This window comes from Toxotes jaculatrix, chromosome 11 (assembly GCF_017976425.1).
Source record: "Toxotes jaculatrix isolate fToxJac2 chromosome 11, fToxJac2.pri, whole genome shotgun sequence".
NCBI classification, from domain to species: Eukaryota; Metazoa; Chordata; class Actinopteri; family Toxotidae; genus Toxotes; species Toxotes jaculatrix.
The window spans coordinates 799,544-821,368 of record NC_054404.1 but is presented as its reverse complement, the minus strand read 5'-3'; the positions used below and the strand labels follow the sequence as shown (position 1 = coordinate 821,368).

General features: G+C 46.8%; 3 protein-coding genes across 3 annotated transcripts in view; 1 reads left to right on the top strand and 2 right to left on the bottom strand.

Moving 5' to 3' along the window:
* Window positions 1-1,322: 1,322 nt before the first annotated feature.
* Window positions 1,323-11,740, bottom strand: LOC121189885 (clathrin heavy chain linker domain-containing protein 1-like; the record flags this gene model as incomplete). Its single annotated transcript, XM_041050361.1, has 13 exons — window positions 1,323-1,387; window positions 2,303-2,526; window positions 3,187-3,369; window positions 3,463-3,665; window positions 3,742-3,913; window positions 4,090-4,196; window positions 4,270-4,369; window positions 4,614-4,732; window positions 5,164-5,362; window positions 5,482-5,570; window positions 5,764-5,951; window positions 6,070-6,112; window positions 11,388-11,740. Coding segments are annotated over 12 exons (1,953 nt in total), but the record flags the coding sequence as incomplete, so codon positions are not given.
* On the top strand, window positions 6,534-8,711 carry rps27a (ribosomal protein S27a). Its single transcript, XM_041049256.1, has 6 exons — window positions 6,534-6,612; window positions 6,721-6,785; window positions 7,172-7,226; window positions 8,092-8,177; window positions 8,268-8,399; window positions 8,511-8,711. The coding sequence occupies exons 2-6, from the start codon at window positions 6,738-6,740 to the stop codon at window positions 8,658-8,660; spliced, it is 471 nt and encodes a 156-aa protein (XP_040905190.1). The 5' UTR covers window positions 6,534-6,612; window positions 6,721-6,737; the 3' UTR covers window positions 8,661-8,711.
* Window positions 11,597-21,825, bottom strand: part of bmpr1aa (bone morphogenetic protein receptor, type IAa) — a 37,840-nt gene continuing 27,611 nt past the window's right edge. Inside the window, exons 4-13 of the mRNA XM_041049255.1 lie at window positions 15,618-15,780; window positions 15,061-15,163; window positions 14,718-14,817; window positions 14,526-14,613; window positions 14,049-14,184; window positions 13,492-13,684; window positions 12,991-13,288; window positions 12,692-12,867; window positions 12,142-12,272; window positions 11,597-11,930 (exon numbers count right to left, since the gene is read on the bottom strand). Coding sequence (XP_040905189.1) covers window positions 11,805-11,930; window positions 12,142-12,272; window positions 12,692-12,867; window positions 12,991-13,288; window positions 13,492-13,684; window positions 14,049-14,184; window positions 14,526-14,613; window positions 14,718-14,817; window positions 15,061-15,163; window positions 15,618-15,780 — 1,514 coding nt within the window. The 3' untranslated portion in view covers window positions 11,597-11,804. The remainder of the gene's footprint in view (window positions 11,931-12,141; window positions 12,273-12,691; window positions 12,868-12,990; window positions 13,289-13,491; window positions 13,685-14,048; window positions 14,185-14,525; window positions 14,614-14,717; window positions 14,818-15,060; window positions 15,164-15,617; window positions 15,781-21,825) is intronic.

Sequence of the window (21,825 nt, the reverse complement as noted above, 5' to 3'; positions counted from 1 at the left end):
ACACATGTACACACCCCAGTTGCCCATTCCTGATGTAATACGCTCAGTCATGAGTTCCTGGGGAGGAGACAGATAGAGATTAAGTCTGGCAAGGTGTGTGTGTGTGTGTGTGTGTGTGTTATAAACACTCAGGCAGCAGACCACAGTTGTACAGAAAATGAAAATGCTGTGTAATACAGACCTGAAACACTGTGAACCTGCCTGCTTTAATATCCTGGGAGAAACGATGGGGTTTGAGAGAAGGTGATAGAAAGTCAAAGAAGCTGTGTCATGCTGGGCCAGCATCACACACACACACACACACACACACTGCAGGAGATCAATATGCTGTGACAGAGCCAGGCGGTTGTGAGTCAGCACTGAATCTTTCTCCCTCCTCTCATCATCTCCATCGTCTCCCTCGTCCTTTCTAACACTTTGCTTCCTATAATTTTAGTTTTATTTTCTGCCACTTTAAACTTCTGCTCCACAAAAATTCAGAGGGAAATACCAAGTGTTAATGGGTCTTACTCTATAACATATCTGAGGGAATTATTTCTCAGACCGTTTTACATAAAAACAGATTTGAAACTTAGGAAAATGCTGCTGAAGCATCAGTGACTCAGGATTAGTCCACTGTTCCTCCTCAGGGACTCCCAGGCCTTGGTGGTCCCACCTCAGGGGTATTTTGGTCTGTACTGGACTCAGTCTTCACACAACCTTAGAATGCTGGGTAAACAGTTGGCTTTGTTTACAGACTTGTGGGAGTGTGTTTGTTCAGTGTGTATGCGACTTCATTCACTGTGATGTGACTCAGATTGAGGCCTACGCTGACAATGGCTGCTCTGTTTGACCGACGGAGTGTGTGTGTGTGTGTGTGTGTGTTGGACTTGTGAGGACTAAAGACAGTTACTACTCTTATGAGGACATTCTGAGTCTTCACAGAGCCTGTAGGGTTACTGATCCAGAGTGAGGTTGAGCTGGGTTTAGGTTAAAGTCAGATTAAAGGTTAATCTGAGGTTTCATCTTAGGTTTGAGATGGAAACCCTCCACAGACTCACACAGTGTTCATCAATAAAAACTGAAGGAAAACATTCACTGACAACCTTTTTTTAATAAAATAAATAAAAAGTAAATAAAAACTAAAGGATAATGTGAAAAGTGCTTTCCAGCACAGACTTCAGCTTCACATTAAAGGAAAATTCTGAATTTCTCATAAGCGTGGCCTTTCCAGTTGTTACTGACCCTGAACACCTCCGTGGATTCTCGTACAGCTGTGAGTCTGACCCAGACTCAGATCCGGGAGTTCAGTCCACTGAAGAACTGAATCAAACAGGAGATGAGGCACGAAGGATGGCGGGAAACTGGCGGTGCTCTGGAGGGAAACCTCTGCTGCAGAGGCTGGAGCCTGTCGATACCACACAAAGAAAATAACTGTTGATAAATAAGAATGATTTCCAATGTGTAACTGTAAGAAATGAATTTACAGTATTTATCAACATGTCGACCTGGAGACTGTTTCCCAGCTCACTGAAAACAGCTCAGTTCAATTCAGTGTTATTTTATTCATACAGCTCCGTCCACAGTCAAACACAGACCCAGAGTCTGACCCCAGATCAGCAGAAACAGCTCCCTGTGAACCCGGCTCATATGGGGGACCCTCCTGCTGAGGGCCGGGCTGGGTGAGAGGAGGAAGAGGAGGAAGATCGGACAGCTGGGGATGGAGGAGAGGAGGAGAAGGACATGCAGCACGTAAAACATGATACAAACAGGAAGTGGACGATGTTAGAGGGACAGCATTCAGATCCCAGGACAGTTAGCACTGTGTGCTCAGCAGATTACAGCTAAGATAGGAATGAACAGGTTCAGGTTCACAGCTGGAAGACACTGGACCAAACGCTCAGCTCTCCGTCCTCATCACTGACGTCCACATGCTGAGTCTTTCATAACGTTTCTCCCATTTTTCTTCCAGTTGTTTTTCTTGTTGTCTCAAGTTATGAGTCAGTTTTTCCATTGAGGCGATTTCATCAATGAAAAGGGTCAATCATCTTTTTTCAAACAAATATCTGTCGGTTCCCATTTCATCACCAGCTCATAGGGACCTTATCACCTCGTACCTTACAGACCAACACAGTTTCCAAAACCATGTGAGTGATCAGCACCAAATGATCCAAACTCTCTCTGCAGTTTGTGAGTCTGGTCGCCACCTGCTGGTCATCAGCCGTCACTGTTTCTGATTTTTTACCTGAGTGAGCTCACTGACCTTAAAGGTCACAAAGGTGAGGCAGAGGTTCATAACAGTGGTTTGGAGTCATTAATCTACCTGTGTGAGGACCTTCAGGTTCAGTTTTCACAGGAAGACATGTTCCATGAGTCGGGCTCCCTCCAGATCTGGGGACAGGACTCTGGTCCCGCCCTGGTCCAACAAGACGGACAGGACGGCCTGGCTCAGGTCGGCCCGGTTTAGCTCAGAGCACAGAGATGCAACGTCGATCCAAATATCCACTGAAGAGCCGTCGTCCTCCAAGATAGCGTCCTGTAAAACCCCTGAGAGGACAAAGACACACCGGGGTCACCTGGGGTCACCCGGTCCTGCATCAGACAAGAACGGGACAACATTCCTCTCCTCAAACTCCAGCAACTGGTCTCCTCATTTCCCAGATGTTTACAGACAGTTGTTAAAAGAAGAGGGGATGCTACATAAAGCTAAACATCGGCCTGTTCCAGCTGTGTTGCTGCCATCAAAGTCAAAATGAGCAAATATTTTCCACAAAATGCTAAAATGTCTCTGTTCTTTATGTTTTATTGGGAATTAAATATTTGTTTATGAGGTTTGCAAATCATTGCATTCTGTTTTTCTTTACGTTTTACACAGCGTCCCGACGTTTTTGGAATTGGGGTTGTATTTTCTTTTCTTTCCCGGTTTTGTTTTGTGATCCACGCGCCACTTTCCTCCTGTGATGCTGAGATTTCCCATCAGGATTTGTAAAGTCTTTATCTAGACGTGTCAGCTGAGGAGGTTTTAACATGTTTTCGTGCCAAAATCAGCACCAAAACTGCTCTGCATCACTTAATCAGCTGCTCGAAACTCACAAACCTGCACAAACAACAACAACAACAACAGCTGTTCTGCTGGGAGCTGGTGAAGCTGCAGGACTGTGTTTGGCTCTGTGCCGATTGGCTCTGACGACCTGTCGGTCGACGCACCTGGTCCTTGGCTCACGAAGCTGTCCAGGAGCTGCAGCGCTAACTTGCCCTGCTGAGGGTCGGACAGCAGACTGGAACAGGCCCTGCCCACTGACAAGAAGGCAGCCCGGCCCCACCGAGGGCCCGTCAGCAGCTGGAGGAGGGAGAGGCTGGGCGAGCGACACAGAACCCAAATACAGTCCTCTGAGAGAGAGAGACAGAGAGACACACACACACACACACTGATTAATTTGTGAGATATGTAAGAACACACACACACACACACAACACACACACCAGCTGTGAGGTCCTTGCTGTGGGTCATGAACTCGGCGGCGCTGTGGATGAGGCCTCTCCTGCACATGCTCAGTGCGACCTTTCTGTCCAGGCCGCAAGCCTCGTAGACAACTGTGGCCAACGCCAGACACAGGTCGGCCAAGCTGGGGTTTTTCTGAGCATGCTCAGTAAGGACGTCACCCAGGTGCTCAGAGAAGGTCAGTCTGAGAAGATAAAGACTTGAAACACCATCAGCGACACAAACAGTTTACACTGACTGATTGTTGTTGTTGTGTTTACTTGTTGTTGGTAACAGCGTGGGTGATGAGCTGAGAGGCGCCGTGCTGCAGGGCAACGAGGACGCACTGCAGGGACAGAGGAGCCGACAGTTCAACACCGGCCGGGACGGTGACCAGCAGGGCCTGGAAGAACAGGAGGAGAGGGGGGACCGACCCCGGGGGGGCCGTCACACCTGGGAGGAGAAGACAGGGACAGAGACAGGTGTACAAGAAGACACGTCCCATAATTTAAACTATAAACAGGTTTTTGAGCAAAGTTATCAGCAAATATGAAAAACCCAGAATGACTAAGAGCTCACGAAGAAACACATCATCTTATCAAAACTTCAGATAAAAGAGCGGAACAGACCTTTAAACATCTCCATGGTGTCGAGGTTCCTCAGGACTCCTCGAGGAGATCTGGCTGCGATGAGAGCAGCTTCCTCATACTGAGCCAACTGGAAGAGCCCAATAAACCTGAGGAGAGGAGGCGGGAAGATTCAGACAGAGATCACACGAGCTCATCACAACGTGTCTGTGAACGCCGCACCTGTCCAGGTAATCTGTCAGGAGCTCGGACTCATTGACTCCAGTCGGCTCTTCCTCCTCAAACAGCTCAGCATCAATGCTGCGACTGTCGTCGTCCGTCACTGCAGAATAAACAGGAGGAGGTGTTTAAATACTGATAAACTCCTGTAACATCAGAATTCCTTCATACTGAAATATCAGAGCAGATTTTGATAAATTATCATTAATAAATTGCACAAAATCACTTATGAAGATTTGTTGAAGACATAAAAGAACACGGGGAGTTTCCGAGCAGGAAGCTGAAACTCCCTGTCCCCACATTATTTTGTTAAATTCACAAGTCTTTCGATTGCAGCAGCGTCTCACAGCCGGTCTGTCTGATGTTCTCCAGTGTGGAACCCAGCAGTTCCTCCACAGTAACCTGCTGCCCCTCCTCCTCCTCCCAGCTGGACAGACGGTTGGACACAAACCTCAGACGTTTGTATCTGGAGACAGACAGAAAGAAAAAAAGCTTGGTGGACTGAAATAATGTGGACATGAAACATTTAAGTTTTAAAACCCTGTTTTTGTGTGAACCCAGAGACAAGATTTAAAATGTCTGTAAATTTCAGAACTTTACTTTGGCCTTATTTTTTGGGGGGGGCCTGGAGATATTCTGTCTTATACTTTAACTAAAGGGACAATTTCTAGTCAATCACTGAAATTAAACTAGTATCCACTCTTTAAAAAGTTCCATTGATTTACTGTAGATCTATTAAAATCTGACAGTGTGTTTAAAAGAGGTCAAAGATGGACGCCTTCCTGACTTGGTTTATTCAACCCGACACTTTCATGTCTTCATCTTAAAGCAGGTGTTTAAATATTTCTGAGATCAGTCAGGCAGAGACAGCAGCAGCTTCAGTGTCTCTGCTCTTACAGAACTTTCAGTCGGTAGTTCTCGGTGCTCAGCTGGTCTCTGTGGCACTTGACGATCTGCAGCTTGGCATCCAGCTCAGCTTTGACCTCCAGAGAGACGCAGAGACTCTTTCTGTCCAGTAAAGCAGCTCTCTGGGCCTCAAGATGCTTCAGGTGTCTGTCCAGAATCTCAGGATCCTCAGACTCAGCCACTGTCAAACCTGAGAGACCAGACAGAGGGAACACAAACCATATCAGCTGCAAAATGCAGAATCCCATTTTCGGCACATTTCCAATATACAGCCCATAACACACTTTAAGAAATCAGTGTTGGTGGTACCAGGTATCCATGTGCTCTGCTCTTTAGATGATTTCTGTCTCTTGATCTCCTCCTGAAGTTTGGATGTTTCCCTCTGAAGGTCAGAGATTCTGGAAAGAAACACACAGGTTGATTCCAACATCCAGCAGCTACAGATCAAACTGATCCTTCATCTGGAGTGGTCTCTGAGTCCACCTGAGGACTCTCAGTCCACTGCTCCCTCTCTTTTAGCTCTGTGTTTGGTCTCCACCAGCGCCTGGGACTACTACTACTCTCTAAGATCTAAACTCTGACTGGTCACACCTGTCCCTCAGCTGGTCGGCTCGTCTCCGGCAGGTAGTCAGGGATTTTGGATGCGATGCCGCGGCCGCCTGAGTTCGCTGAGCCGCCCGGACTCCATCCTCCCTCCGCTGCAGCTCCCTGATGGCATCGTCATACTCAGACTTTATGGTCAGCAGGAGTCTCTTATAGTCCGTGGATCGGGAAATCACCTGTCAGAAAAAACATCAGGACAGACACAGGATTCGTTTTGTTTAATGCTGAACTGTAATTGAATATTTTTATGCGTTCGTCCCGTTGTTCTGTCTCAGGTTCGGTCTCATCGATCACCTTATTAAACACGGAGCGGTAGATAATGTACCGGAGCTCGTCCGGACCGTCCTCTGGACTCCGCAGGAACCGTTTCTCATGTTCGATAAACTCATCCAGAGACTGAAAAAACCTCTCATCGCTCTCAGAGATCAAAATGTCGGGCGTTGAATGTCTCGCTTCTTTTCTTGAAGATGAACAGTTGGACGTTTGTGGCTCAGACATTGTTATTCACTCATATTTTAATTTTCAAAGCTTATGCCGAGAGGCCATTTGCAAACAATTGTGTTGCTATGGTTACCGTGAAACTTACAGCATGGAGATTTTTTTTGTTTTTTTATTAATACACTCATATGCTTGTAATATAAACGTTTGGTTATAGTTAATACTTAAACAGCTACACACACAAAAAAACCGCTAATCGACGACAGAACCGAATTTTTCAGAGGTGTTTTTGATCAGGCGCTGTAACGGGTACCTACCCCGTGCAAACGCGTGCAGAAAACCCCGTCGCTCGAACCGAAAGCCCTCTTCTCATGATCCGCCATTAGGAGTGAACCGGTGGTAAGACTGCTCTCTGCGTTTTAACCGATTATTCTCACTTAATAACGACCTTTCAGATCCAGAGTCAGCACAGACAGTACATTTAAAGTCCTGTTTCTTTTCCCGTAGGTGGGTTAAACGCCAGGATGCAGATTTTCGTCAAAACCCTCACGGGGAAGACTATAACCCTCGAGGTGGGTGAGCCGGACTGTGATGGACGCTTTTGCGGCCGCCAGAGTTTTACTTACTTAACTTTTAAAATAGACCAAACCCCTCATTTAATAAGTTTATTAGCCATATATTAACTGCTACGGTGCTTGTAAGTGTTCAAACTTCAGCTAAGTGGCTGCCACCTCCTGTCGTTAACATAAGATAGCAGCTAAGTGGCTAAGTGAGTCGCTGAGAGCAGCGTAAACACGTGTGAGGCAGCAGCGGCAGGATCCGGCCCAGCTCCCCTCACAAAGCCACTGCGAACGGGTATAACTGAGTAAAACTAAACGCGTGAGTCTCGTATCCAAGCTGTGATGGTAGGTTTGAGTGGAGGATCGTGTCCCGGCCTCACCTGTCGCTGTTTTTACAGGTTGAACCTTCTGATACGATTGAAAATGTCAAGGCCAAAATCCAGGACAAAGAGGGTGAGTTCATCAAACGGCTGTTTTCTCTGGAGCTCAGTTTGATTTCTACACAAACACCGAGTCTGAGGAGAAATGGAGAAATGTTCTGTGGTTTACTGTAAAGATGCACCAGTGAGTTGATAGAAAATCGATCCACTGTGCTGATAATCGATTGATCGTTTTCATGCAGTGATGTAAAGTACAGTTACTCAGTTACTGTACAGATGGAAATATTAAGTTTTTAATCCCAACATCGATCTGACCTGTGTAGTTACTGAGAGTTAGTGAGTTTGCTGGTTTTAAACTGACAGTTTGGGCTGTGACCAACTACAACACACTGTTTTTCACTTTTACTATGTTAGAAAAATGGTTTTATGATAAATATTAAAACAATTGATGAAAATCTAGTTTAGTTGCAGCTTTGCTGAAAATTTTAACTGTTCATTCGTTTAATCACATTAAACTACATTAAACCCTCTGGTCAGTTTCCTGGTCAGCTGTTATTCACAGCTTAATAATTATTTAAATGAAGTGAATATTCAGCTTCAGTTTACTGAAATAATTTTACTGAGGAGACGAATGTTTTGGGTTTTGTTTCGTCCATCGTCTTTGAGTCGAGACATTTAGAGCGTCACTGTTGGATTAAATAGAAATAATTGATGAAAGTTTGAGTTATTGTTTTATATATAAGCTGACTGTCAGATTAAAGACAGTAAATCTGTTACAGCTGTGTCCTGCAGTGTTTACTCACCTGTAGCTGCTGAAGCAAAATCAGTGCAGTAAAGTTTTAAAGCTCAGCCTGATTTCTAGCTGTCAGATGCAGACTGGGTTTATGGACCCGCCCGCTCCAGTGCTGGTGTTGATATCTGGGTTTTCTTCTCTGCAGGAATCCCTCCCGACCAGCAGAGGCTGATCTTCGCTGGAAAGCAGCTGGAGGACGGACGCACACTGTCCGACTACAACATCCAGAAGGTGAGCAGAGGAGAGGGAGCAGCTGCAGCCTGTACCTGCTCACCTGTGTCTGTCTGCTGAACATTAACGTTTAATATCTGCTCGTCTCAGGAGTCCACCCTGCACTTGGTGCTGAGGCTGCGTGGTGGTGCCAAGAAGAGGAAGAAGAAGTCCTACACCACCCCCAAGAAGAACAAGCACAAGAGGAAGAAGGTCAAACTCGCTGTGCTCAAATATTACAAGGTACAAACTCCTCAGTTTCTCCTGCTGAGAGCTGTCGGCTCGAGCGTCGAGTCTGAACAAACCTTTCTTTCGAGTTTTGCTGCAGCAGTTTGACTTTTTCTCTCTGTGCAGGTGGATGAGAACGGTAAAATCCACCGGCTGAGGCGCGAGTGTCCTGCTGACGAGTGCGGCGCCGGTGTCTTCATGGCGAGCCACTTTGACCGTCACTACTGCGGGAAGTGCTGCCTCACCTACTGCTTCAACAAGCCTGAGGACAAGTAGACAGGGACAGACTGAAGGGCGTTAACAATAAAGACGAAAATGTTTGACAAATCTCAGAGACTCTGCGTTTTCTCTCAGGTTTAACTCCATGAAAACTCACCTGTCACTGATGGTAATTATTAATATCAGCACTAAATCAGTGGATGGACAGTGAACGAGCATCTGTCTGTAATCGTCTATCAGAAGTCTGAGTCACGTTTGAAGCAGAAGCGATGGATAAACCCTGGTTTCAGCCTCAGATGTGATTATCTGATGTTTTTCTTTCTCGTTTTAAAAAGATTTAAAATAAGATTTTAAGATTATTCATTGATTCATTGACTAATCAGTGAAAATAGTTTCAGCGCTTAATCATTTTCCCTGTGAGATACTGAAGTAAACATGTCTTCAGTCTGATCACCTCTGAGAAACTGAGGCCAGAAAACTGTTTACAAACCAACAATTTGTAGCTGCAGGTTAATTTTCTGTCAGTCAGCTGATTGTTGCAGCTCTACTCTAAAAAAGTAAAGAACCAAGCTGATGTGAATCCTGATTGGAAAACGTCTGCCTGTAACAGCAGTTCGCTGCGTTTCCCTCCCAGAGTCCAACAGACCTGAACGTGATCGATATCGAGGACTCGTTAATTATCAGAAACTACACGTCCTGTTTACAGGTGAAAGCAGAAACACACCTGTTTACACACCTTTTAATCGAGTCCTGATTGATTATTGACTGAACTTTAGCTGAAGCCTGAACTGATTTAAAACGAGCATCACCTGGTTCTTCAGACGCAGCAGCAGCAGTTTTCTGTCCAGAGCAGCTGAACATCTGGAAACAGCTGCAGAGAAACATCGACCTGCTGCACTGTCGTCTTATCCAGCTGATTCGTACAGAAGCTCCTTTCTGCCAGGAAACAGAAAACATGTTTAAATCAATAAAAACAGGAAGTTATGTTTGGAATATGAAATGAAATTATGACTTAAACTGATTTAATTTGAAATCCTGTCCTCACTAAATTTTTAGACACAAGTCAAAATTTACTTTTTTAAGGGTTAGGGTTAGGGGGTTACTGAATACTGAATTTATATTTAAGTAAGTTTAAAGATTTTACATTTGAGACCCAACTTAAACTTTGATGACTCAAAATTCTAAATGTCTAAATTTTATTCCATTAAATAATTTTACTCTTTAATCATTTTAAACATAATTACATTAGATTTTTTTTAATCTTATTTCTGATCATACATGTTTATAATGTCAGGGCAGAAATGAGCTTCCATACAACATGACAACAAAGCAACACGCGCACCACAAGCTAACACAGGAACCAGCAGGTGAACAGGTGAAAGAAGCAGAGTGCACGCTGGGAGTTTGTGTACTAAAATAAGGTTATTTACTTAAAAATCGTTACATTGGACAGACTGTATACAGAGTTTTTCATTTTCCTTGGTAAACTCATAAGGCACCGAACCAGATGCTACGATAACAACAACAACAACAACAACACCAAAACAAAAAACACTGAAGATTTACATATTCGAGATTATTCTATAGGGGGGCTTTTCTTGCATATTACAGAGAAAAACACTAAAGTTACTGCTCTTAAATAGCTATGAATGAACGGTTAGCTTCACACACCTGCACGCACACGCGCACACGCACGCACGCACACACACACACACACCGTGAACATGCACAGGGAGCCGGCACGTGCACGTCGTCCTGCTGCTGAGGACAGAAAACCAACACAAAACATTTAAAGAAATTATTTCCCGACTGTGCTGAAGGTTTATTTTACTGCAGAATCAACAAACGGTGAATTTTATTTTGGAGTAAATGAACTGAGAGGAAACGTCAGTGGATGGAGCCGAAGTCACCTGACAGGATGCAGCGGGAAATGGCAGATCACCTGGTTTCATAGTTTCAGTAAAGCGTTCAAATAAAACTTCATACTTTAACTCAGGACCCTCTGGAGGAAAACTGTGATTATGAAGGAAGTCGTTCACATTTCACTGATCACACCTGTTTTTTTTAAGTTGGATTTTGATGCAGAACTTTTACTTTTATTTAAATTCAGGAGCAGATTATTTCTCCCACCACTGACACAAACAGGAAGCATCTTCTGTGACAGGCTGAGCCTTAACGGAACAAACACGTCTGAAAAGTCTCACTTCAGATTCAGTCTGGATTCTGACTTTATTCAGGTTCTGGGACCAGAACCGGTTCTTTCTCCTTCTGTGGGAAAAGGATCCAGGATCTCACGGCTTCTCCCACTGAGGTTTAACTCAACCAGGGACATTTTCTCTGTCTCCAGAGCAGGTCCAATAATCTCTCTTAGACAGACAGGGAGGGAAAGAGACAGACAGAAAGACAGGGAGAGAGACACACGGACAGAGACACAGACAGACAGACAGGTGGAGAGACACATGGACAGAGAGACACAGACAGACAGACAGGACGGCAGACGTCTCCGCGGTGACGTCAACACCACTGCAGCATAGTGTTCTGGTTTTTTAATCTTCTTATGAGGAACGGCAGCTAACGATAACATTTATTTACACATTAGAATTCACATGTTATAATAGTACCTTACTTTCTTTTATAATTAACTCTACTGTAAGAGTGGAGATATATTTCAATATGGCAGGAGAACTCAGTCCTGAAGAGGAAATAAAAACAGAAGAGGAGGAAGGCTGGGTGAAAAAAAAAAAAAAAAAAATCATTCACAACGAGCATCGAGAGCCTCCCCCCCTCTCCTCCTCCTCCTCCTCACCCTCCCCCCTCTCCTCCTCCTCCTCCTCCTCCCACAAGGAGGCGACATCTAAATTATTCGTATCGTCTGTTTGGCTTTCACAGAAAGCGTCAAACCCGGCAGAGAGAGGAGGAGGAGAAGGAGGAGGAGGAAGGACTCCATGTTTGTTTCCAGCTGACGGAGTGAAGGGGGAGCAGGAGGAAGGAGGAGCAGGAGGAGGCGGCGCACAGTTCAGCCCTGAGACGGGTCCATTTTTTAAAAATAGTTTTTTGTCTCCCAGATCCTCCTCCTCCTGACAAAGGGTGAGCCTGGGGAAGCCGATCCGGTCTGATCCGGTCTGATCCGGTCCAGGTCAGGTCGAGCAAATTCAGGTGAATCTGGCGGCGGAGGCGGGACGAGGATGATGAAGAGGAAGGTCAGATCTTGATGTCCTGGGACTCCACCATCTTGGCGAGCGTTTTCTTGACTCTGAGGATGGTGAGGCGGGAGGCGGGGTTATGAGCCCAGCACTCTGACATCAGCTTCAGCATGGCCCGAAGGCACTGCGGAAACACCGACAACACACACGCCGTTAGACACACACACACACTCAGGACAGGAAGTCCTGTTACACAGACCAGTGAATAACACCTCCCTCCTCTGTGACATAACCTGTCAGCCAGGAGCTACATGCTAACAGCTCACCGTCACCATGGTAACACTGACACACACGTCCTCATTAAACCACCTGTGACGTCTGTTGCTGCTTCTCACCTCGTCGCTGTTCCAGCGGTTGGACACTGTGGGTCGAAGTCCTTTAACACACACCACCTCCAGCATGTCTTCGTAGGAGGGGTCAGAGGGCACCATCTCATAGTACGGCAGCTGGTAGTCCTCCACGATACCTGAGCAGAGACACAGGAACCAAAACTGACGTGAACTCACCTGCTAAACCTTTATTTGTCTTTCTGAAGCGGACAGACCCGTCAGAGGAGCTCACGCTTTTATCTGTTCATCTGTCCCGTCCTCTCAGGTGGTCTGAGACAGGCCTGAGACAGGCCTGAGACAGGACTGAGACACGTCTGAGACATGTCTGAGACAGGCCTGAGACAGGACTGAGACACGTCTGAGACACGTCTGTGATCAGGCTGAAGTGACACGGTTTCACCAGCAGGTGGAGCCAGTTTGTTAAACCACACACAAACAGGAGGATGTTGTGTGTGTATTTAATGTGTGTGTGTGTGTGTGTGTATTTATTGTGTGTGTGTGTGTATTTAATGTGTGTGTGTATATTTAATGTGTGTGTGTGCGTGCGTGCGTGTACCTCCGGTCACACAGCGTCTGGCCATCTCCCAGATGACGAGGCCGTAGCTGTACATGTCGGCCATGATGTAAGCCTGGAAGTGGTTCTTGTTGAGGCTCTCGTCCAGGACCTCGGGGGCCATGTAGCGCCTCGTCCCCACCCGGGTGCTCAGAGGGACGTCCACCTCGTTAGTGTCGCTATGGCAACACAAAAACCAGGAGCGTATAAAGAATTATAATTATATATATTTAAACAGCAACAACTAACACACAACGTGCTACACAACCAAAACACGACGGCGACAGCAGCTGACGAAGCACCTGTTGAACTTAACGGCGAGGCCGAGGTCGGCGATGCAGCAGGTGCCGTTCTTCTTGATCAGGATGTTCTTGCTCTTCAGGTCGCGGTGGGCGATGGCCGGCTTGCCCTGCGTGCCGTAGATCTCGGTGTGCAGGTGACAGAGGCCGCAGGCGGCGGAGTAGGCGAGTCGCAGCAGAGCCTGCGTGTCCAGCGTGGTCAGCTTCAGGTAGTCGTACAGAGAGCCGCTCTCGTGGAAGTCAGTGATGAGGAAGAGCTGCGTGAAGGCGCCCGTACCTTTAATGTCGGCCGCGATGAAGCCTGAGGGAGGGAGGCAGGGATGATTGACAGGTCAGACCTCCACTGATGACTGACAGTGTCTGGAGAAAACTTTCCCAAAAGTCTTTTTCCAAAAACAGATATTGAAAACTTGTTTTGAATTCAGGACATTATCTAAACAAACAGCCTAACATGTGACCGACAGGGACCAGGTATCAAACATGCTCGATGAAAACGGTGGGTACCGAGGATGTTCTCGTGTCTCATCAGGACGGTCTGGTAGATCTCCGTCTCTCTGAACCAGCTGGCTTCCTCTCGGGTGAAGAAGACTTTGACGGCCACCTTCTCTCCCCTCCAGCGGCCCAGCCACACCTCGCCGTACCGGCCTTTACCGATCTGACGCACCATCTGGATCTGCTTGGCGATGGTCCTCTGCACCTGAAGGAGACACAAAGTGAGCAGATTCCAGGAGGAGCAGTTTCTCAGGTTTATGAAAACCAGGATTTAAGTCTTTTCTTCTTGAGCCTCATATTTTGTCAGAAGTGTGAAATGTGCTCAGAGCTACAAACAGAATGTTCCTCAGAGTAAAAGTAAAAGGTCAAACGTCTGGATCATCAGCAGGTATCATGGTGTTTAGCACCTGTGACCAGGTTTAACGCTACACTTTCATTAAAATCATTTTAAATTAATCTGCAGTTTTTCACAGTGATTCTCAGGCGAAACATGCTGTGATGTGTGTGTGTGTGTGTGTGTGTGTGTCTGTGTGTGTGTGTCCCCTCTCCGTGCAGTACTGTGCTCCTACCAGCAGGGGGAGCCCGGAGCCGCTGCCGGAGCTCTGTGATTGGTGAATAAGGTCTCTGAGTGACTCTCCAGCAGGAATGAAGACTTCCTGCTCCAGATCCTTGTGATATCGCTGACGCTCCGTCTGCCACCTATACCTGACACACACACACACACACACACACACACACACACACACATAAATATAATGAAACAACAGTCAGAGTGAATTTACCTCCATACCTGCAGGACTCCACAGTTCTTCTTCTGCAGCCTAAAAGCCTGTTGTGTGGCTGAATGTCAGGTGTGTTATACAGAAGGCCTCTGAGTCACACACGTCTACAGAAATAAAGTTTATTTTCTTTTTTCAGTGTTGAAATGAACAAACTAACTGAGACTAACAGGAAGAAGGAACGACTGCAAACCTGCTGAATGAGAATAAACTAGATCATGCCAGGTCATGTAAGGTGCTGTGGACACTGTACAGGTGACGTCCTACCTGTAGTAACAGACCACGGTGACACAGATCAGAGTGCAGCAGCAGACCGTCATAGAGATGAGGAAGGCGAGCCAGTGGGGGCTGTCTTCTGCAAACACCCAGGGAAAAAACAAACAAAACAACCAGGTTAAGTCGGGCTGACCTTCACCTGACGAACACCTGAATCGCTCAGCGGGGCAGAGGAAACGTTACTTGAGGGCGCCTGAGGGGGGAGGGTGGGCTGCAGGTCTCTGTTGCAGAAGTCCGTGTTGCAGCACTCGATGGTCCTCCTGGTCTGAGCTTTGGGCGAGTCCTGTCAATCAAACCGATCATCCAATCATCCGGTCAATCAATCAATCAATCAATCAAACACAAGCTACATGATCAACTCAAAGCAAACTGAGTTTAACTGTTTAACTGAAATTTAAAATATCGTCTCATCACTGAGAGACAACACATGATTTTCTGTCTGTCATGTGCCTGTAAACACGTAAACACACACCTGAGTGTATGACATATGTGACACGTGTGTGTGTGTGTGTGTGTGTGTGTGTACCTTGCACTGGAAGTGTGAGCCTTCATACTTCATGCAGCCGGAGGTGAGGATGGCTTCTCCGTGCTCATCCTCTTCAATGATGGCGAAACACTGACCGTTGGTCCTGAGGAGACGAACACACACATCATTCATGTGTTCATGTTCATGTTATATTCATGTTAATAATTCAGACAGAGGCTTTTTACAGATGTTTCTCTGAGAACAGCTGGAAAAAGCCTCAGTGAAGCTGTGAGTCAGAAAAGTAGAACATGAACTGAAAGCTGCTGTGAAGCTAAACAGAACTGGGAGAACTGGGAGAACTGGGAGAACTGGGAACTGCACAATCCAGTGACTGTAAAAACTTCTTTCCTGCATTTTATCAGCTTCAGATAAAACTGTAAGCTTCACTTTATTTCCTGCACAGTGAGGTGTTTGTTCTGCACGTTAGCTGTGTGTTTGTATGTCTGCTTACATGCTAACCTGCGTTTGTTTGTACCGGTTCTTACTGTGTGTGTAAATATACTGAAGCTGAATCACACACTGAAACCACTGTGTCCTACTCTGCCGTCTCGACTCACTGGCACGTGTTGTTCGTGGCGTCTTCAGGACAGTGTCCGGAGCAGTAGCAGCTGAGGAATCGAGCGGCGTCCTCAGGCGCGATGGTAGAGTCCTCCCCTGGTCTCCGAGCCTCTGGTTTCACCCCTGTCCCCTGCAGGACGTGGTCTGGGTTCTGACCTGCAGCTGGATGGAGACACACAAACCGAGTCAGAGCCTGTGTGTGTCTCACAGGCCGTCTCACTGAGATCAGTCACCTGTCTGTGTCACGTTGGTCGTTTGTCCAGTTATTTGTTTATGTACTGACGTGTTTATGTATAAATAAAGTTATTTTGAATTTTGAATAAGTAAAGATTTATTTAAAAAGCACCTTTCAACACAAACAGCATCACAGTCGATCACACACATTAAATTAAAAGTGTTTTGTCCTTTGCAGTTCATCCGTCAGAATCTGCTCTGATGAAGTGATGAAGGTCTGAATCTGAGACTGATTATTAATGAGTGATTATTAATGAGTGATTATTAATGAGTGATTATTAATGATGGCAAAGGCAGCTTCAGGTTTCAGGTCCTGGACTCAGGGACAGGACGGAGCTGGAGAGCAGACCTCAGGTCAGATTTATCAGTGACTCCTGCAGGAGGTGAGACATTCCTCCTCTATCAGCAGGACAACCGTGTGTGGAGGCAGAGAGGAGGAGGAGGAGGAGGAGGAGGAGGAGACGTGATGAAGCTCCATATAAGGACATCAGGTTATTTATACTGAGCAGGGACCATCACACCACTGTGAGTGTGAGCAGCATTTATCATTACACTCAGGCATCACTGAGGCTTCATGGTAACATCATCATCATCATCATCATCTTATCAAATTCTTATTATAATTCAGATTTTTTCTTATTTCCTGTGTCTGTGTTTCACTGGGAGTTTGAGGAAACATGAACTGATTGTTTCCATAGCGATGAATTGTTTGTGGAACAGCTGTGAAAAGCAGCTGAGGCAGTTTCTCTCGTCTTCAGATGATCAGATTAAATAAAATAATCAAACTAACTGATTGATCTGTGGTTTGATAAATCAGATTCCTCAGAGCAGATCCAGAGGTCAGACACGGAGGAGAAGTCTGAATCCATCCCTCCGCCTTCTCACGCCGCTCTGTCCATCCCTCTCCTATCAGTCCACCTTTACTGCTGCTTGTCTCCTGTCCTTCACCTCTATCTCCCTCCCTCTCCTTCTCTCCTCAGCTCAGAGTAAGAACTCTGAGGTGTGTTGACGTGCATGTTGTCATGTCTCGACATGAGCTACCTGCACACCTACACTTTGAGCTACCTGGTCGCCACAGCAACAGTCAGTCTGTCTCTGCGGCCCCCCTCCCCCCCACCAGGAGGAGTGTTTCCTACACATATGTTTTACTGAGCAGGCCCCGCCCAGGTAGATTAAGACCTGCCCAGGTAGATAAAATCACTGTTTCAACAGGTAAAGCTTCCAAATAACATGTTTTATCTTATTTCAAACTACCTGATGCTTGGACACACACCTGTCCCAGCTGTGTGCGCTGCAGTGACTCAGTGTGGACATCTACAGATCGCCTGTACGTGAGGTGTTTAGGGAACTTCTGTAAATTGTAGCTACAGGAAACAGTCTGGGTTACAGTCCTTTAAACTGTGTGAGTCTCTGTGGGCACGTCGGTCACACACCAACGCAAGTACATTCTCAGTCTAACTCACATCTACTGTGACTCTACTGTCTGGAACGCAGACTCTGACTCACGCTGGACAGACACAGAGAAGAAACAGGACTCGCCTGACGTCGTCTCGCTGCAGCGCTCTGATGAGCGGACGACGCCTCTCTGCGCCGAGTCGGCACGTTAAAGCCACACCCACGCACCGAGGCTGGACTCGGCTCCCGCAGCTTTTCGTCACTGACTCATCTGCAGGTTATTCTCGATCTATCAATCAATCACTCGCTCTATAAAATGTCACAGTTTTTCTTCCAGAAGCTGGAACAGGACTTAATCAGCTGATCGGTTATCAGAACAGTTGCAGATTCATTTCGTGTCAACAGACTAATCAATTAATCAACTAACTGTTGCAACTGTGGTGAACTAATATCTATAATCAATAATCACTTCATTTCCACAAACTACATGAACCACACACACTTTCCTGAGAGCTGCTGTAAGAGCGGCTGGCTGTTTCTGAGCTGCAGCTTCTTCAGCTTCCTCCTGTTCTTACACTAGACCTGAAAAACCTCTCAGCTGGTTTCTTGCTGTCCCGCCTCCCTCTCAGCCCCGGACAGCTCTGATTGGCTCTGAAGTTATGACTGACTGAAGCGAGGGGGAAGGAGAAGGAAAGGGACAGGGGGGTGTGCTGAGGCTGGAAATGGCTGCTGTTTCTGTGTGTGTGTGTGTGTGTCCATCCACATGTGTGCTTAATTGTGCCAGCAGTCAGAGTGGAGACTGAGGTCTGGCACAGAGCACGCTGGGTAATCAGACTCACTCCATGTGCTCTTAAAGTCACAGCACTGCCTCATTTCTCCAGACTGTTTATTTACACACAGCAGCGCGAGGATCCAGCGGCGGCGGCAGCGGCTGCTGTCCGATCAATCGCTCTGATCTGCAGCCAAACAGCCCGCGGCTCGTCTGAACATCTGACCGGCCGCGGGGACAGACAGAGTGGACGCTCAGCTCTGGGTGTTTTCAGTCGGTGTGGTCTGCAGACACAAAGTTAGCTGCTCCGCTCTCGTGCAGAGAAACTTTATGACTGCGAGTTAGTCAGCGATGACTCACTGTCTACAAATATGCAGAGTAATAAAGACGAGATGATCAACCGAAGCCCACAGTGCAGCAGAGGAAAATCAAACAGCAGGCCCAGCACTGGATGAAAATGATGAACATCTATAAATCCCACCGTCTGACATGATGTTTCCTCTTCTTCATTAAAAATGTTCCTTGAGATGATGCTGTTGGGAACAAAGCATCATATTCTAAAAGTTTTCAGTGTTTACTGCTGTCAGATGAAAGCAGTAAACACTGTTCAGACTCAGAGTGACGCTCTGCAGCTGAGTGAATGTTCACAGCTACATTCCACCGCTGGTAGAAAGGAATGTGGTGGAGCTGCTGAACGCAGGCTGCAGGGCGCTCGCTCCACCTCCTGCCGTGTCCCAGCTGCTGGAGCTGAAGCACAGCGGAGGAGGTGAAGTGCGTATGAAGGAGAGCCGGGTTGGACGCTGTCTGAAAGTCACAAACAGGCTCCACCCGTCTGCAGCGCCACGTACGGTGAATCAAACAAACAACCTGTAAACACTGCGACATTCACTCTGACACCTGGAGCCTCACCTGCTGCACTGAAACCACCTTCACTAACTTTCCTCAACCGAGACAAGTGATGGATTTAACATCCTTCAGCAACGTGTCCTTTCCATGGTGGACGACTCTTTCTCTTTTTACTCTTCCTCCCTGTAAGTGTTCAAACTCACCTGCTGAACAAATACAGCAGCCTGTTTGTACTGAGCACTGCTAATGGAGCTCTGCTAACAGCATTCTCTGTCACTTCTTCACAATAAAAGCATGTAGCTGGTTCACGGGCGCAAAGCTTTTACTGTGAAGCAGCAGCACCAGGAAAGGTTTGGTTGTTGTTGGATATAAACAGCTACAAACAGGCCGCTGCCATTAACCCCTGTGTATTTCAACTCATTTACCACATCAGCAGATTGTGTGTATTTTTAGAATGTTTTTGTGCGTGTGACTAAATTGTGTGTACCTGTGTTTGCAGACTTTCTTGCCTCAAATCGCCCCCTGAGAGAAAACTAAAGTATCCTGAATTAAAGTGAACTGACTTCACAAACAGCTCAGTTTAAAGTCTGCAGGGAATCACCGACACATCCTGAGTGATGCCTGCTGCCGCCGCCACACACAGACAGATAACAGGAGAGAGGAGGGAGGACAGAGAGGACGGATCAGCTGTCCACCACTCTGAAACCCCGAGAGGACGATCGGTGTCACCTCCCTCTGCTCCGCTCACTCCTCCGACCTTGGAAACAGGGGATGAAGAGACAGAGAATGAAGGAGGAAACAAAGGCAAAGAGACACAACACGTCTCTCAGGACGAGCGGATGAGGAGAGCGTCCCGTCATCAAAAGGTCGCAGGTCTGTGGCCTCTCACATACAGTCAGTGTGTGGCCTGTAGTCACGTATCACACGTCTGAGCGTGGAGATCAGAAAGAAAAGACTGATGCGTAGTTTGTGTCCTGGCTGTGTTGGACAGAGCAGGACGCAGAGGAGAAGCTGCTTTTCTCTCGTTACGAGTCGTCATCAGTTCTGCAGGACGACACGAGAGGACGACACAAAATGGACTCGGTCTCAGCTGAGCGTCGTCTTGCTGATGAGCAGCAAACGTGATCGAGACGACTGTTATGAAATCCACCACCCGCTCGAGGTATGTCACCTCTCTGAGGCCGGGCACAGCACAGACCTTTGTGTGTCTCTGCTCTCTCACTGGGGCAGAGTGCAGCTGTACATTTCCATCCACAGCTGCAGAGTACGTTCAGGTGAGCTTGAGTTGTGAGGACATTTTCAGCAGGGCTGTTTCTGAAACTCCCCGCTGAGTTTCTCCCTTGGACGTGGGACACTGTGACAGAAACGTTTTACTGTTTTCCAACTTTTTATAGGCTAAATAATTTACTGATGAATTGAGAAAATAATCTGAAGATTAATCAGTAAAGAAAAACGTGACGTGTCGTGTGACGTGAGGATTGGTCTGTTTTCTGAGATCAGCGGCGTGTTCAGTGACCAGAGAGGGGAAATAAGCCCTGCTTCAAAGGATGAATGTCTCCAGAGGGAATGGGGGATATTTCCGGAGAACAATGGCTGTTTGGAGCATTTAGCGCCGCTGACAGCTCGTACAGTGCCATACAGGAAATGGTTAATGTGCAGAGAGGAAGTGAGAGCGGCAACAATCATCTCAACAGCTTCCTGCAGGGAGGAGCGGTGGACACGGAGAGGGAGAGCTTCTGAGGGCTGAAAGGGGAAACCCTTCGTTTAATGGTGTGGTACGTGAGTGTGTGCTGCAGCTCCGGGGCTCAGACTCTGCTGTTTACCGAGGTCTCTCAGATAAATCTGGCTCCTCTCACCCACAACAAATAACTGGAAGAACCAGGTGCTTTGGTTCTGTCTGTGAACGTTCATACACTACTTTAAAATGAACAACAGGCGAGTGGAAGGAAGAACAGCTGTGAGCAAAAAGATAAAAAGCAAAGAAACATTGAAATATTTAAATCTAACTGATTATTTTAGCCTCTTGTTGTCAGCTTAAAGAATCAGTGACCAAAACACTGACATGTCACATTTTAAGCTGCTTATCTCCACGTGCAGCAGCTACAGATCAACATGATCCTTCATCTGGATCCTTCACCCACCTGATGAGTCTGAGTCCAGCGTCTGAACTTCATACAGAAGAAATGAAGCAAAAGTCAACAGACGGAGGCGAAGATGTGAGGGACAGAGAGGGACAGAGTCTGATAAGAAGACAGAGTTTCTGCCTTCGCTCCGCAGCTCTGTGTGTGTGTGTCACATGTTAAAGAGTCCGTCACAGTCAGTAAGACGTGGGTGGGCACCGCCCTGCTCTTATCTGCCCTGTGTGTTTGTAGGTCAGTGATTGGCAGGTCAGAAGGTGACCTCTCGTGTTATCGCTCCCACTGACCATGTTTGTTTTTCCATTTTGGTCTTTTTGCTGCACAACAAGCTGAAACTTTTCACCTGAACTGAACGACACAGAAACTCCTCAACAGGTGACAGGATGAAGGTCTCAGCAGCAGACTGAAGCCAAACAGAGGAGAGTATTTCTCAGAAGTTAAACTGGAGCTTTCACACCAGGTGAGTTGAGGTTAGTTTCCAAAGTCTCTCCATTATCACCCAATTAACACTTAACGACAGCTTTAACAAAAGGGCTGTGATACAGATCTGTGTGTACAGGAGGAACACGGGGGAGGGGGGGGGGGGGTTGATTACAAAGGACGGACATAATGACTTTTTATGCAAACGTCAGTCTCTAAGAGCTGCTTATCTCACTGCATACAAACTAAAGGGTTAATGAGTAACTCAGCAGCCAAGGCGCCTCATGTTCTCAGGCTGAAACAGAACCATGCAGGAGCATTAATCAGAGCTACTGACAGAGATGACTGAACACTGAGGGGAACACTGTCACGACTGAGCTGCACATCTGGGCAGAGACGTTTTAC